The following is a 12953-nucleotide window of genomic DNA, read 5'->3' on the forward strand; positions in this document are numbered from 1 at the left end:
CGTTGAGAAAGGGAAAGTGTTTTATTTTTAATTTCAGCAAAGGCGTTTTACCGCTAACGTTCACTCCAGTTTTACTAAGTGACCTTCTCAATCATGATTTCATTTAGGGTAATAGGTCAACTCCTATAAAAGATGGGAATTCCCCCAACATGAATCAGATAATATGTATAATTATAATGGATATACAAACTGCTTTGACTTGCGGCATCTCATTAGATTAAATAAAAAAACTGGAAAGAGAACAAAATTTAAAATTAGCCTTCCTTGCACTCGTACTCTGTCACAAAAACACACGTTCACATACTCATAGGAATAACGACACCTCTTTCTTGGCAGAAATCTTTTGCATAAATAATTACCTGTATGTCTATGTATATTATCGGTTCATTACTGAGTCGAAGGATTCGTTTAATTGTGATCGGCAGGTATTTCTTTTTTCTTCACTTAATGTGGATCAATCGGTTTACACTTTCATATAGAGCTACGAATTTTTATTCAAAAAGCTAATAGCTATTTCAGAAATCCCAGTTTCTTCTTTTTTATATTAAGCCCGGTATTTGAATTAATAAAAGTGAATACAGTTTTTCTTATCATGGGAATACGATAGTACAGTAACAATATTTGAATCCTGACTAGATGCTTTCAATGCCTCAGCGACTTCAAAATAATATTCATCTATAATAAAATGTTTAGTGTTCCTATGAAAACAAAAAGATTTTAAATGTGCATCACAGTTTGGTCTCTGCAGTTATTTTGTAAGAGAATCTTTAAACCAGAATCCCATTCCAAAATTTAGAAACATTTGACTTGCGGTTGCTGATTTTTAACTAGCACTCTTTGTTCGATACTTATTGTTGTCATTTGTTTATTTTCTGACACAAGACAAAATTCAGTTATTGTTTGTCGGTAAAACGAACGAAAATCTGATAAAAATCGTTGTATTTCGAATTCATATTTTTTTTTTCGATTACTTGCACATAATGCATAGTAATTACACCAATAAATATAATTTTCTTTCAAATAAATTTCACTGTTAGTACTCGGAAACCTTCTGGGCAGGAGCAGAATAGACTGGTGCAGCCATGGTAGGAGCATTGTAGACAGGGGAAGAATATACGTTGGCACGGGGGGCAGAGTAAGAGGGTGTGGCATATGAGGCAGGTTTGTATTCTGGGTACTTGGCTTCACCTTCGTACTTGACATTAGCAACGTATCCATAGCTGTCAGCTCTGTAGGTGACAATCTGGGTGCGGCCATCGGGTAGAACAACATGGTACGTTCCGGTGGTTACTTTACCGTCACTGCTCTCGGAATGAGAATAGTCGAGGTTATCATTATAGTATCCAGCCTCCTTAACAGCCCAGTCAAAGTTGTAGGGTTGAGCGACCTATGAAATAAGGGGGCCGACATTGATTTCATATTTTTTAACAAAGTAAATTGATTTAATAAAAAATGAAACTGAACTTACATAGTGGGTTTCGTAAGAGGGTGATGAATACATTGGTGCCGAGTAAGCTGGGGCCGAATACGCCTGGGTAGCAGGTGCAGCATAAGACGGAGCTGTGTAAGCCGATTTGGCAACGGCTACAGAGACGAGGGCGGCGAAGATGAAGAACTATAGGAAATCAAATTAGTTTTAGCTAATTATCGTCAACATGTTTCAAACATTTTCACCAATAAAACTTTTTTACCTTCATGTTTAAAAGTTTTGAAACGGATTGAGACAGTTTGGTAACTGATGCATTTTACATTCAATGTTTCTGACTTTTATACCCTGAATTATTTCACTGTTGCTGAAACATATTTTTAATCATGGAATGTTCTGTCACCTAAGAGTCCGTTGAGAAAGGGAAAGTGTTTTATTTTTAATTTCAGCAAAGGCGTTTTACCGCTAACGTTCACTCCAGTTTTACTAAGTGACCTTCTCAATCATGATTTCATTTAGGGTAATAGGTCAACTCCTATAAAAGATGGGAATTCCCCCAACATGAATCAGATAATACGTATAATTATAACGGATATACAAACTGCTTTGACTTGCGGCATCTCATTAGATTAAATAAAAAAACTGGAAAGAGAACAAAATTTAAAATTAGCCTTCCTTGCACTCGTACTCTGTCACAAAAACACACGTTCACATACTCATAGGAATAACGACACCTCTTTCTTGGCAGAAATCTTTTGCATAAATAATTACCTGTATGTCTATGTATATTATCGGTTCATTACTGAGTCGAAGGATTCGTTTAATTGTGATCGGCAGGTATTTCTTTTTTCTTCACTTAATGTGGATCAATCGGTTTACACTTTCATATAGAGCTACGAATTTTTATTCAAAAAGCTAATAGCTATTTCAGAAATCCCAGTTTCTTCTTTTTTATATTAAGCCCGGTATTTGAATTAATAAAAGTGAATACAGTTTTTCTTATCATGGGAATACGATAGTACAGTAACAATATTTGAATCCTGACTAGATGCTTTCAATGCCTCAGCGACTTCAAAATAATATTCATCTATAATAAAATGTTTAGTGTTCCTATGAAAACAAAAAGATTTTAAATGTGCATCACAGTTTGGTCTCTGCAGTTATTTTGTAAGAGAATCTTTAAACCAGAATCCCATTCCAAAATTTAGAAACATTTGACTTGCGGTTGCTGATTTTTAACTAGCACTCTTTGTTCGATACTTATTGTTGTCATTTGTTTATTTTCTGACACAAGACAAAATTCAGTTATTGTTTGTCGGTAAAACGAACGAAAATCTGATAAAAATCGTTGTATTTCGAATTCATATTTTTTTTTCGATTACTTGCACATAATGCATAGTAATTACACCAATAAATATAATTTTCTTTCAAATAAATTTCACTGTTAGTACTCGGAAACCTTCTGGGCAGGAGCAGAATAGACTGGTGCAGCCATGGTAGGAGCATTGTAGACAGGGGAAGAATATACGTTGGCACGGGGGGCAGAGTAAGAGGGTGTGGCATATGAGGCAGGTTTGTATTCTGGGTACTTGGCTTCACCTTCGTACTTGACATTAGCAACGTATCCATAGCTGTCAGCTCTGTAGGTGACAATCTGGGTGCGGCCATCGGGTAGAACAACATGGTACGTTCCGGTGGTTACTTTACCGTCACTGCTCTCGGAATGAGAATAGTCGAGGTTATCATTATAGTATCCAGCCTCCTTAACAGCCCAGTCAAAGTTGTAGGGTTGAGCGACCTATGAAATAAGGGGGCCGACATTGATTTCATATTTTTTAACAAAGTAAATTGATTTAATAAAAAATGAAACTGAACTTACATAGTGGGTTTCGTAAGAGGGTGATGAATACATTGGTGCCGAGTAAGCTGGGGCCGAATACGCCTGGGTAGCAGGTGCAGCATAAGACGGAGCTGTGTAAGCCGATTTGGCAACGGCTACAGAGACGAGGGCGGCGAAGATGAAGAACTATAGGAAATCAAATTAGTTTTAGCTAATTATCGTCAACATGTTTCAAACATTTTCACCAATAAAACTTTTTTACCTTCATGTTTAAAAGTTTTGAAACGGATTGAGACAGTTTGGTAACTGATGCATTTTACATTCAATGTTTCTGACTTTTATACCCTGAATTATTTCACTGTTGCTGAAACATATTTTTAATCATGGAATGTTCTGTCACCTAAGAGTCCGTTGAGAAAGGGAAAGTGTTTTATTTTTAATTTCAGCAAAGGCGTTTTACCGCTAACGTTCACTCCAGTTTTACTAAGTGACCTTCTCAATCATGATTTCATTTAGGGTAATAGGTCAACTCCTATAAAAGATGGGAATTCCCCCAACATGAATCAGATAATACGTATAATTATAACGGATATACAAACTGCTTTGACTTGCGGCATCTCATTAGATTAAATAAAAAAACTGGAAAGAGAACAAAATTTAAAATTAGCCTTCCTTGCACTCGTACTCTGTCACAAAAACACACGTTCACATACTCATAGGAATAACGACACCTCTTTCTTGGCAGAAATCTTTTGCATAAATAATTACCTGTATGTCTATGTATATTATCGGTTCATTACTGAGTCGAAGGATTCGTTTAATTGTGATCGGCAGGTATTTCTTTTTTCTTCACTTAATGTGGATCAATCGGTTTACACTTTCATATAGAGCTACGAATTTTTATTCAAAAAGCTAATAGCTATTTCAGAAATCCCAGTTTCTTCTTTTTTATATTAAGCCCGGTATTTGAATTAATAAAAGTGAATACAGTTTTTCTTATCATGGGAATACGATAGTACAGTAACAATATTTGAATCCTGACTAGATGCTTTCAATGCCTCAGCGACTTCAAAATAATATTCATCTATAATAAAATGTTTAGTGTTCCTATGAAAACAAAAAGATTTTAAATGTGCATCACAGTTTGGTCTCTGCAGTTATTTTGTAAGAGAATCTTTAAACCAGAATCCCATTCCAAAATTTAGAAACATTTGACTTGCGGTTGCTGATTTTTAACTAGCACTCTTTGTTCGATACTTATTGTTGTCATTTGTTTATTTTCTGACACAAGACAAAATTCAGTTATTGTTTGTCGGTAAAACGAACGAAAATCTGATAAAAATCGTTGTATTTCGAATTCATATTTTTTTTTTCGATTACTTGCACATAATGCATAGTAATTACACCAATAAATATAATTTTCTTTCAAATAAATTTCACTGTTAGTACTCGGAAACCTTCTGGGCAGGAGCAGAATAGACTGGTGCAGCCATGGTAGGAGCATTGTAGACAGGGGAAGAATATACGTTGGCACGGGGGGCAGAGTAAGAGGGTGTGGCATATGAGGCAGGTTTGTATTCTGGGTACTTGGCTTCACCTTCGTACTTGACATTAGCAACGTATCCATAGCTGTCAGCTCTGTAGGTGACAATCTGGGTGCGGCCATCGGGTAGAACAACATGGTACGTTCCGGTGGTTACTTTACCGTCACTGCTCTCGGAATGAGAATAGTCGAGGTTATCATTATAGTATCCAGCCTCCTTAACAGCCCAGTCAAAGTTGTAGGGTTGAGCGACCTATGAAATAAGGGGGCCGACATTGATTTCATATTTTTTAACAAAGTAAATTGATTTAATAAAAAATGAAACTGAACTTACATAGTGGGTTTCGTAAGAGGGTGATGAATACATTGGTGCCGAGTAAGCTGGGGCCGAATACGCCTGGGTAGCAGGTGCAGCATAAGACGGAGCTGTGTAAGCCGATTTGGCAACGGCTACAGAGACGAGGGCGGCGAAGATGAAGAACTATAGGAAATCAAATTAGTTTTAGCTAATTATCGTCAACATGTTTCAAACATTTTCACCAATAAAACTTTTTTACCTTCATGTTTAAAAGTTTTGAAACGGATTGAGACAGTTTGGTAACTGATGCATTTTACATTCAATGTTTCTGACTTTTATACCCTGAATTATTTCACTGTTGCTGAAACATATTTTTAATCATGGAATGTTCTGTCACCTAAGAGTCCGTTGAGAAAGGGAAAGTGTTTTATTTTTAATTTCAGCAAAGGCGTTTTACCGCTAACGTTCACTCCAGTTTTACTAAGTGACCTTCTCAATCATGATTTCATTTAGGGTAATAGGTCAACTCCTATAAAAGATGGGAATTCCCCCAACATGAATCAGATAATACGTATAATTATAACGGATATACAAACTGCTTTGACTTGCGGCATCTCATTAGATTAAATAAAAAAACTGGAAAGAGAACAAAATTTAAAATTAGCCTTCCTTGCACTCGTACTCTGTCACAAAAACACACGTTCACATACTCATAGGAATAACGACACCTCTTTCTTGGCAGAAATCTTTTGCATAAATAATTACCTGTATGTCTATGTATATTATCGGTTCATTACTGAGTCGAAGGATTCGTTTAATTGTGATCGGCAGGTATTTCTTTTTTCTTCACTTAATGTGGATCAATCGGTTTACACTTTCATATAGAGCTACGAATTTTTATTCAAAAAGCTAATAGCTATTTCAGAAATCCCAGTTTCTTCTTTTTTATATTAAGCCCGGTATTTGAATTAATAAAAGTGAATACAGTTTTTCTTATCATGGGAATACGATAGTACAGTAACAATATTTGAATCCTGACTAGATGCTTTCAATGCCTCAGCGACTTCAAAATAATATTCATCTATAATAAAATGTTTAGTGTTCCTATGAAAACAAAAAGATTTTAAATGTGCATCACAGTTTGGTCTCTGCAGTTATTTTGTAAGAGAATCTTTAAACCAGAATCCCATTCCAAAATTTAGAAACATTTGACTTGCGGTTGCTGATTTTTAACTAGCACTCTTTGTTCGATACTTATTGTTGTCATTTGTTTATTTTCTGACACAAGACAAAATTCAGTTATTGTTTGTCGGTAAAACGAACGAAAATCTGATAAAAATCGTTGTATTTCGAATTCATATTTTTTTTTTTTTCGATTACTTGCACATAATGCATAGTAATTACACCAATAAATATAATTTTCTTTCAAATAAATTTCACTGTTAGTACTCGGAAACCTTCTGGGCAGGAGCAGAATAGACTGGTGCAGCCATGGTAGGAGCATTGTAGACAGGGGAAGAATATACGTTGGCACGGGGGGCAGAGTAAGAGGGTGTGGCATATGAGGCAGGTTTGTATTCTGGGTACTTGGCTTCACCTTCGTACTTGACATTAGCAACGTATCCATAGCTGTCAGCTCTGTAGGTGACAATCTGGGTGCGGCCATCGGGTAGAACAACATGGTACGTTCCGGTGGTTACTTTACCGTCACTGCTCTCGGAATGAGAATAGTCGAGGTTATCATTATAGTATCCAGCCTCCTTAACAGCCCAGTCAAAGTTGTAGGGTTGAGCGACCTATGAAATAAGGGGGCCGACATTGATTTCATATTTTTTAACAAAGTAAATTGATTTAATAAAAAATGAAACTGAACTTACATAGTGGGTTTCGTAAGAGGGTGATGAATACATTGGTGCCGAGTAAGCTGGGGCCGAATACGCCTGGGTAGCAAGTGCAGCATAAGACGGAGCTGTGTAAGCCGATTTGGCAACGGCTACAGAGACGAGGGCGTTGAAGATGAAGAACTATATGAGATCAAATTAGTTTTAAAACATGATTCAACCATTTTCACCAATATAACTCGTTACCTTCATTTGTAAAAGCTGGCAAACGGATTAAGACAATTTTGTAACTGATGGATTTTACAATGGATGTATGTGACTTTTATACTTTTAATTATCTCACTGTTGCTATGACATATTTTCACATGGAATGGTTGGTCACTTATGAGTCAGTTGAGAAAGGGAAAGTTTTTTTAGCATATTTGTTTACCGCTTTCTTTTACTCCAGTTGTTTTTAGTTACCATCAGTCAATTCCCGTAAAAGACGGGACGAGTTTCTCTAACACGATGAGCTTACAACATTAGTTCTTCCATGTAAACCTTGCAGCAAATAATTAACTTAGCAATGTTAACTTTTGTTTTATGTTCTTCCTCAGTCCATAAAACTTCATTGGCGAAAATAAAATATGTATAATTGCTTTGGAAATTATATACTTATTGTTTTGTAATTTCTTTTTTTTTTGGGGGGGGGGGGGTTCTTGCATGCTTATAGTTTATGGTTATTTAACAGGATGTATTTTTGTTAAAGACTACTGCGGATTTAGTCACGGCTCGAATATTAATATTTTGTTGAGCTGTCTGATTTTTTGAACTGTTAATTCATTTAACAAGTGATTCATTTATCCGACACTCAAAGAAATCGTTTCGGGGGGTTTTGATTATTCGGAACTCGTCACTGGGGGTTCTAAAAATTAACATATAGATGGTATTCCAATCAAAAAGTAGTAGTCGAGAAAAAAGTCATGCGCAGTTTACGCCGATACGCACCATTGTGGCCGATAGGAGAACTAAAATTTGTATTACGCTTGACACTAAACGTAGGTACAATCCTTTGTTAGACAAGCGCAAGTTCCACCCCGCGCGCCGTTTTCTCTGTTAAACAGAGAAAACGCGGCCTTATGAGGGGGTGACAACCCGACTACATTCAATATGACACAAAAAATCTGAAAATGAAGAATGTTCTCTTCATTTCAGAGTTTTCCGCATCTTCCTAGCTCTACCCGTTCTGTAGTTATCCCCCCTTAAAGTACCCTAATTTGATAAAAAGCTCTACGGAGCGTTCCCAAATTTAGGGCTTGAGTTAAAAGCTACCCTTCCCTTATTAGGAAAAATCCAAAAGAAATCAGCTTCATGATAACCACAATGGCTACGGCCAAAAAAAAATTCATCGTAATCCGACGAAAATTGGATTTTTGGGAACGCCGAGAAAAACGCCTTTTTCCATAAGGTTCTCTCGCGCGTTCCCAAACTTTAGGTAGGTACTGTATCTCGGCTTTTAAGCCAAGTATTGAAAAAATATAAAAAATGTTTGAAGAGGTGGGCTATCCCATCATTTAAAAAAATTTTATTATATATAGGTGCAGCAGTTTAGGAGAAAACTGCTGCATAAAACCAAAAAAGTCAAAATTTCGGATACCCCCCCCCCTTGATTTTTTTTTGGTAATACCTCCCAAACTACAAACGCTAGGCGATTGCGGTTTTTTCCAATCTACTTAGCGAAAAAAAAATTTGCACAGGAACCATCTGTTTGTTTATTTTTATAACCCCCAGCGACGATTTCCGCGTAATGAAAAACCCCAAAAAACGGTCTCTTTGAGTGGCGGATCGCTTGTTAAAAATTGTAAATGATAATGAAAGTAAACAAAATTTTGAACACATTTTTATAATGTACATTAGGTTTTCAGTTCATTTATTTAAAGAATCAATGAATAATTGTTATAATCAGAGTATCAGTATCAGACCCGTTTTTCCCATATAAACCATTACCCATATGGACAGATCTTGTGATTGGTCTGCTAGTCACGTGTTATAGTCTGACCAAAAAAAAGGTCAGCCTACAGCAAAAATGGATTCGCAAGCGGAATAAAAAAAACTTGCAGCAGCAGTTCTCCAAACCCCAAACCACCACTAGGGTGCGCACTAGTCGACGAGTCGCACGACTTTTTGCTCTGCGGTTACCTTTAGATTTAAAAATGGTCTGTACTCTGTAGCTACAAATGTTTAGTGGTATTTTCTGAAAGACTATTGTTCGACTTCGTACTGTTTTCAGGTACTTACTTAGAAAGCAAGTTTAAATAATGTTCATTTAAAAAAAAAATATTACAATTTTTTGGGAACCCCCGAAAAAAACCTATTAGTTTACTATAGTCATGGGTATGGAGAGATGGTTGCCAATGACCATGTTAAATTTCCCAAAAGGGGTCGTTCGCTCATTTTACTAAAAGGTCTCTTTGTATGTCCATATGTCGCAACAGCCTAGATGGCGTTGATTCAAAGAGACCTCCCTATGCCTCCACACAAAAGTCGCTAGTAAATAAGTAGCTTCCCGTCGAATCCCCTTATGGGAAATTTAACATGGTCATTGGCAACCATCTCTCCACACCCCTGCTTCACTTGATCAGATCTGAGAATATTATTTCTTTACAATCCTCATTATGAAGAACTAATTAAACCTTTGATTGAACAATATAAATATTATTTGTTTTAGACTTTGTTTCAATCTTTTATCGTCTCTGGTTCAAAATTCCTTTATTCGCTTTATGCATACAGTGGTTTTTAGAGTTATCTGTGTTAAAAAAGACTTTTTTCTTCCTCTTTTCAAAAGAGAAAGAACGACATGTACAAAGAGAAGAAATTTCGCGGAATGGATTCAAATAACCAACAAAAATTAAATGGCCGCTCTTGTTTTCAGTCGATTTATGTAACGTTTCAGTTCATCATCAGAAACGAGATGTTCAGCTCTAATAGCCACCCGATTGTTGCATCCCATCCAATAACATCGGGTTTTCGAGTTTGTTGCTATCAGTCCCATGATGATTTCCCTTTCATATGTGTGTTTACAGTTCAGGTTTTTAACAGGATCAGAAAATTCTTTCTTTGAATAAGGATCAATTGTCTGAATGGTTTCTCCAGTGACTGCCAGGTCGTCTTCATTATTCATTGCTTGGTCTTCTGCATTGTTAATTTCATCTTCACCAAAATTCTTCATAGTGATGTACAAAGGATCTTTTTCCAAAAACCCTTCATGATGTTTCTCCATTTCATTTCTCAAAGTATTTTTCAACAACTAAACAGTAGAACAGATAAAAGATTAAAACTTGTTTAAGTGTGCTTCCTTAGATTAACAAGTTTAATAAGTAAAGTCTTACTTCATTGATTTCATCGAAAGCAACTGAGCTTTCTCTACCCTCTGCAATGTCTTTCTTCACTTTTTCAGTGCATAACTGAATTACTTTCTGCTTGCTTGTTTTAAGGTCTTTGTATTTTGTGTCGAGCAAGACATAGTCTTTCATTACACTTCGGAGGTCATCCAGTAATTCAGGAATTTCTATATGTAAGAATCAACTAATGAAGAAAAGTTTAAAATTGATGTGCACCAACTCAATGTATACCTTCATTTGAACAAAAATTTGGCAGCATGTCGTAAACTTGAATGACCTTTTCTTTTGCCTGTTTAATGTTTTCAGCTATGTTTGAATTAGGACCTGGAAGTCTATGATCCATTTTGGTAAAATTTTCTCTTTGAAGGGTTGTTATCAAACACTTTATGACAATCAGGTGAAGATTTTACTTTTTTCAATTATTCTTCTAGTAACTGACTTCAGCTTTAGTGAGCAAAAGGATTGAAATTTAAAAACTCAATTTTTTTTTACCTCCTCCCACTTTTTTTACCTCTGTATTTCTCCCTCTTTATTTTCTGCCATCTAACGGTCAAAATAAGAAAACATGTTTTTTTAGAAATCTCTCTGACCTTCTGCATGCAATCATGGTTGAAAAATGCTTATTCTTATTGTAATTTGTGGCGCGCCGGTCTAGATAAAATTTTCTTAATTATTAACTGTTTTTCTGTTACGAAACGTAAGGTAATTGAGGCAAATACCAACGACCTAAATACCTGGAAGGGGGCAGCGCGAGGGCAGCGCTGTTGAGCCGCCTAGTGACTGTCAGCCGAAAGTCGAAAATCTATAGTGTGGGTTAAGAAACCTAGGTTGCAGCACCTTCGCTGAATACCGAAGCAATCTCGAGCGAAGACGAAGAGTTTCCTCGTGAAAAAAACTTAAAAAAAAAACAAGTCATGGCTGCTGCTCAATCCAGTTCGAAAAGTATTTGCACATCTGACTTGAGATTTTGATTTCTAAAAAGTACGAAAATTACTAATGCAAGTATAAATCTGATCTGTTTACAGTCGTTCAGTTATTTCGACGAGGATGTATCGAGGTTCCTGATATTATGATAGGAATGTGTCTTACAATTTCGGGTAATGTTTCTAAATAATTCACACAGTTAAACCAATTTATCATTGACACAGTAGACACACATTATTTTCTACATGACATCTACATGATTATTTTCTATAAAGGGATTTGCTTAGCTAGTTATGGAGTCTATCGATCGTCGAAGATGGAAGTATCAAGACCTTTTAAAGATCATTATATAGGTAAAGTCAGGATATACAGTAGGTGTATTGTGGTATAATACTAATGCTATTATTATGTTTAAATTTACAGTTAAAAGAGATGATGATCCAGATGCAGCGAAATATATCAGATTTCATCAGAATCCAAAATATTAATTTAGTGTATTGTTGTATCATAGAGGAACACTTTTGAATGATAGAGAATACATTGTACAAGCTAATCACATGATCCATCCTTCCATCCATTTCGCCATCTCTGGTTAACTAAATTACAATCAAATTCTGGTTTCCCTAGCTTAACATTAACTTCATTGTGCATGGCACATAGCCACTGAGATAGTATAAAATTGTTCTGTGTTGCAGGTGGGTTTGCAATCAATCTATAGGAAAACAAAAATTGTAAGCAAGTTTTCTTCACAAATAAGCTGTTTCACTTACCGCTCTTTGAAATCTTCAGAACAATCAGTGCATGGATAGAATTTTGTAAACAGTGCCATGAATTGAACCATGTCCTTCTGTTGATCAACAGTAGGTGTTTCAGGATAATATGCAGCTATTGTGTGGAGAACACTCCAAGAGTTTCTGCCCAATTGTTGACGATCCAAGGGGCATTCTGGAAATGTTTTCTCTACTGTGTGTGAAGACTTTGTCAGAAAACTTGACTTTGTTTCAGCAGCAGTAGATTGAGGAATCTATTCAAAATATAAAAACATTGGAAGTTGATTAATTAGCATTTTGAGGATCTCAGTAATGTAACAGTAATAATGTTCCTTTGATGCATCCTAACGAAACTTAGAAAAGGATATGATTGGGTAAGAGCAGTAGTTAAAAAAAGAAGATAGTACATAACAGTTTACCTGACTATTCATTTTCTCCTGAACATTGGCATTTTGGTTTAAATTGGTAGTCCATGTTTTAAAATCTGAACATGCTCGACAAGGTTTTTTTATCCCTTTATTTCCGTGGGGGGAAAAATCCTCGCTTTGTTGACTCGCCATTTTCAATTCAAATCCCCAGCAGATGGAGCTGAGTTTTCTATTTTCCCGCTACTTTTCAAATCAATTGAAAGAGATACGTCTATGACAAGTTTTATGAAGCGCCAAAGTAACAAAAAAATTTACCGCTCAAATTTTTACTGCAATTCGCCATGTTTACTACTATTTCCTGGTGATATTGAATTTTTTTGTTCTCTCCGCGTCTTCGTAGTAAGGACTAAGGAGTTTGGCATTATCGACTGATTGTTGTTAACTGACAACTGATTACTGAAGTGCCCCAACGGTTCGAAATGATCAGAGAATAGGTATCAACATTGATTCGGAGCAATTTTTGGTCACGGGCCGCGGTAGATCGTGTAAGTGTGTCGACGTAA

The 12953-nt window shown here is 36.0% G+C and overlaps 6 protein-coding genes across 7 annotated transcripts; all 6 read right to left on the reverse strand.

Moving 5' to 3' along the window:
• Positions 1–922: 922 nt before the first annotated feature.
• On the reverse strand, positions 923–1736 carry LOC124335782 (cuticle protein 18.6-like). The gene is made up of 3 exons (XM_046789240.1): positions 1692–1736; positions 1469–1615; positions 923–1387 (listed from the first exon to the last, which is right to left on the reverse strand). Exons 1-3 carry the CDS (start codon positions 1695–1697, stop codon positions 1034–1036), a joined length of 507 nt encoding a protein of 168 aa, XP_046645196.1. The 5' UTR covers positions 1698–1736; the 3' UTR covers positions 923–1033.
• Positions 1737–2759: 1023 nt separating this feature from the next.
• Positions 2760–3573, reverse strand: LOC124335787 (cuticle protein 18.6-like). Its single transcript, XM_046789244.1, has 3 exons — positions 3529–3573; positions 3306–3452; positions 2760–3224 (listed from the first exon to the last, which is right to left on the reverse strand). The coding sequence occupies exons 1-3, from the start codon at positions 3532–3534 to the stop codon at positions 2871–2873; spliced, it is 507 nt and encodes a 168-aa protein (XP_046645200.1). The 5' UTR covers positions 3535–3573; the 3' UTR covers positions 2760–2870.
• Positions 3574–4597: 1024 nt separating this feature from the next.
• LOC124335788 (cuticle protein 18.6-like) lies at positions 4598–5411 on the reverse strand. The gene is made up of 3 exons (XM_046789245.1): positions 5367–5411; positions 5144–5290; positions 4598–5062 (listed from the first exon to the last, which is right to left on the reverse strand). The coding sequence occupies exons 1-3, from the start codon at positions 5370–5372 to the stop codon at positions 4709–4711; spliced, it is 507 nt and encodes a 168-aa protein (XP_046645201.1). The 5' UTR covers positions 5373–5411; the 3' UTR covers positions 4598–4708.
• A 1046-nt stretch (positions 5412–6457) lies between these two features.
• LOC124335820 (cuticle protein 18.6-like) lies at positions 6458–7291 on the reverse strand. Its single transcript, XM_046789298.1, has 3 exons — positions 7195–7291; positions 6985–7131; positions 6458–6903 (listed from the first exon to the last, which is right to left on the reverse strand). Exons 1-3 carry the CDS (start codon positions 7198–7200, stop codon positions 6550–6552), a joined length of 507 nt encoding a protein of 168 aa, XP_046645254.1. The 5' UTR covers positions 7201–7291; the 3' UTR covers positions 6458–6549.
• A 2388-nt stretch (positions 7292–9679) lies between these two features.
• Positions 9680–10974, reverse strand: LOC124335843 (E3 SUMO-protein ligase NSE2-like). Of its 2 annotated transcripts, XM_046789335.1 has the most exons (4): positions 10840–10974; positions 10560–10772; positions 10317–10495; positions 9680–10234 (listed from the first exon to the last, which is right to left on the reverse strand). In XM_046789335.1, exons 2-4 carry the CDS (start codon positions 10669–10671, stop codon positions 9836–9838), a joined length of 690 nt encoding a protein of 229 aa, XP_046645291.1. In that variant the 5' UTR covers positions 10672–10772; positions 10840–10974; the 3' UTR covers positions 9680–9835. The 2 variants fall into 2 exon arrangements, with proteins under 2 accessions (XP_046645291.1, XP_046645290.1); XM_046789334.1 differs by lacking the exon at positions 10840–10974 and having other exon boundaries at positions 10560–10833.
• A 753-nt stretch (positions 10975–11727) lies between these two features.
• Positions 11728–12608, reverse strand: LOC124335844 (FAD-linked sulfhydryl oxidase ALR-like). The gene is made up of 3 exons (XM_046789336.1): positions 12442–12608; positions 12023–12276; positions 11728–11964 (listed from the first exon to the last, which is right to left on the reverse strand). The coding sequence occupies exons 1-3, from the start codon at positions 12580–12582 to the stop codon at positions 11802–11804; spliced, it is 558 nt and encodes a 185-aa protein (XP_046645292.1). The 5' UTR covers positions 12583–12608; the 3' UTR covers positions 11728–11801.
• Positions 12609–12953: the final 345 nt, after the last annotated feature.

Source organism: Daphnia pulicaria, chromosome 4 (genome assembly GCF_021234035.1).
Source record: "Daphnia pulicaria isolate SC F1-1A chromosome 4, SC_F0-13Bv2, whole genome shotgun sequence".
Lineage (NCBI taxonomy): Eukaryota > Metazoa > Arthropoda > Branchiopoda > Diplostraca > Daphniidae > Daphnia > Daphnia pulicaria.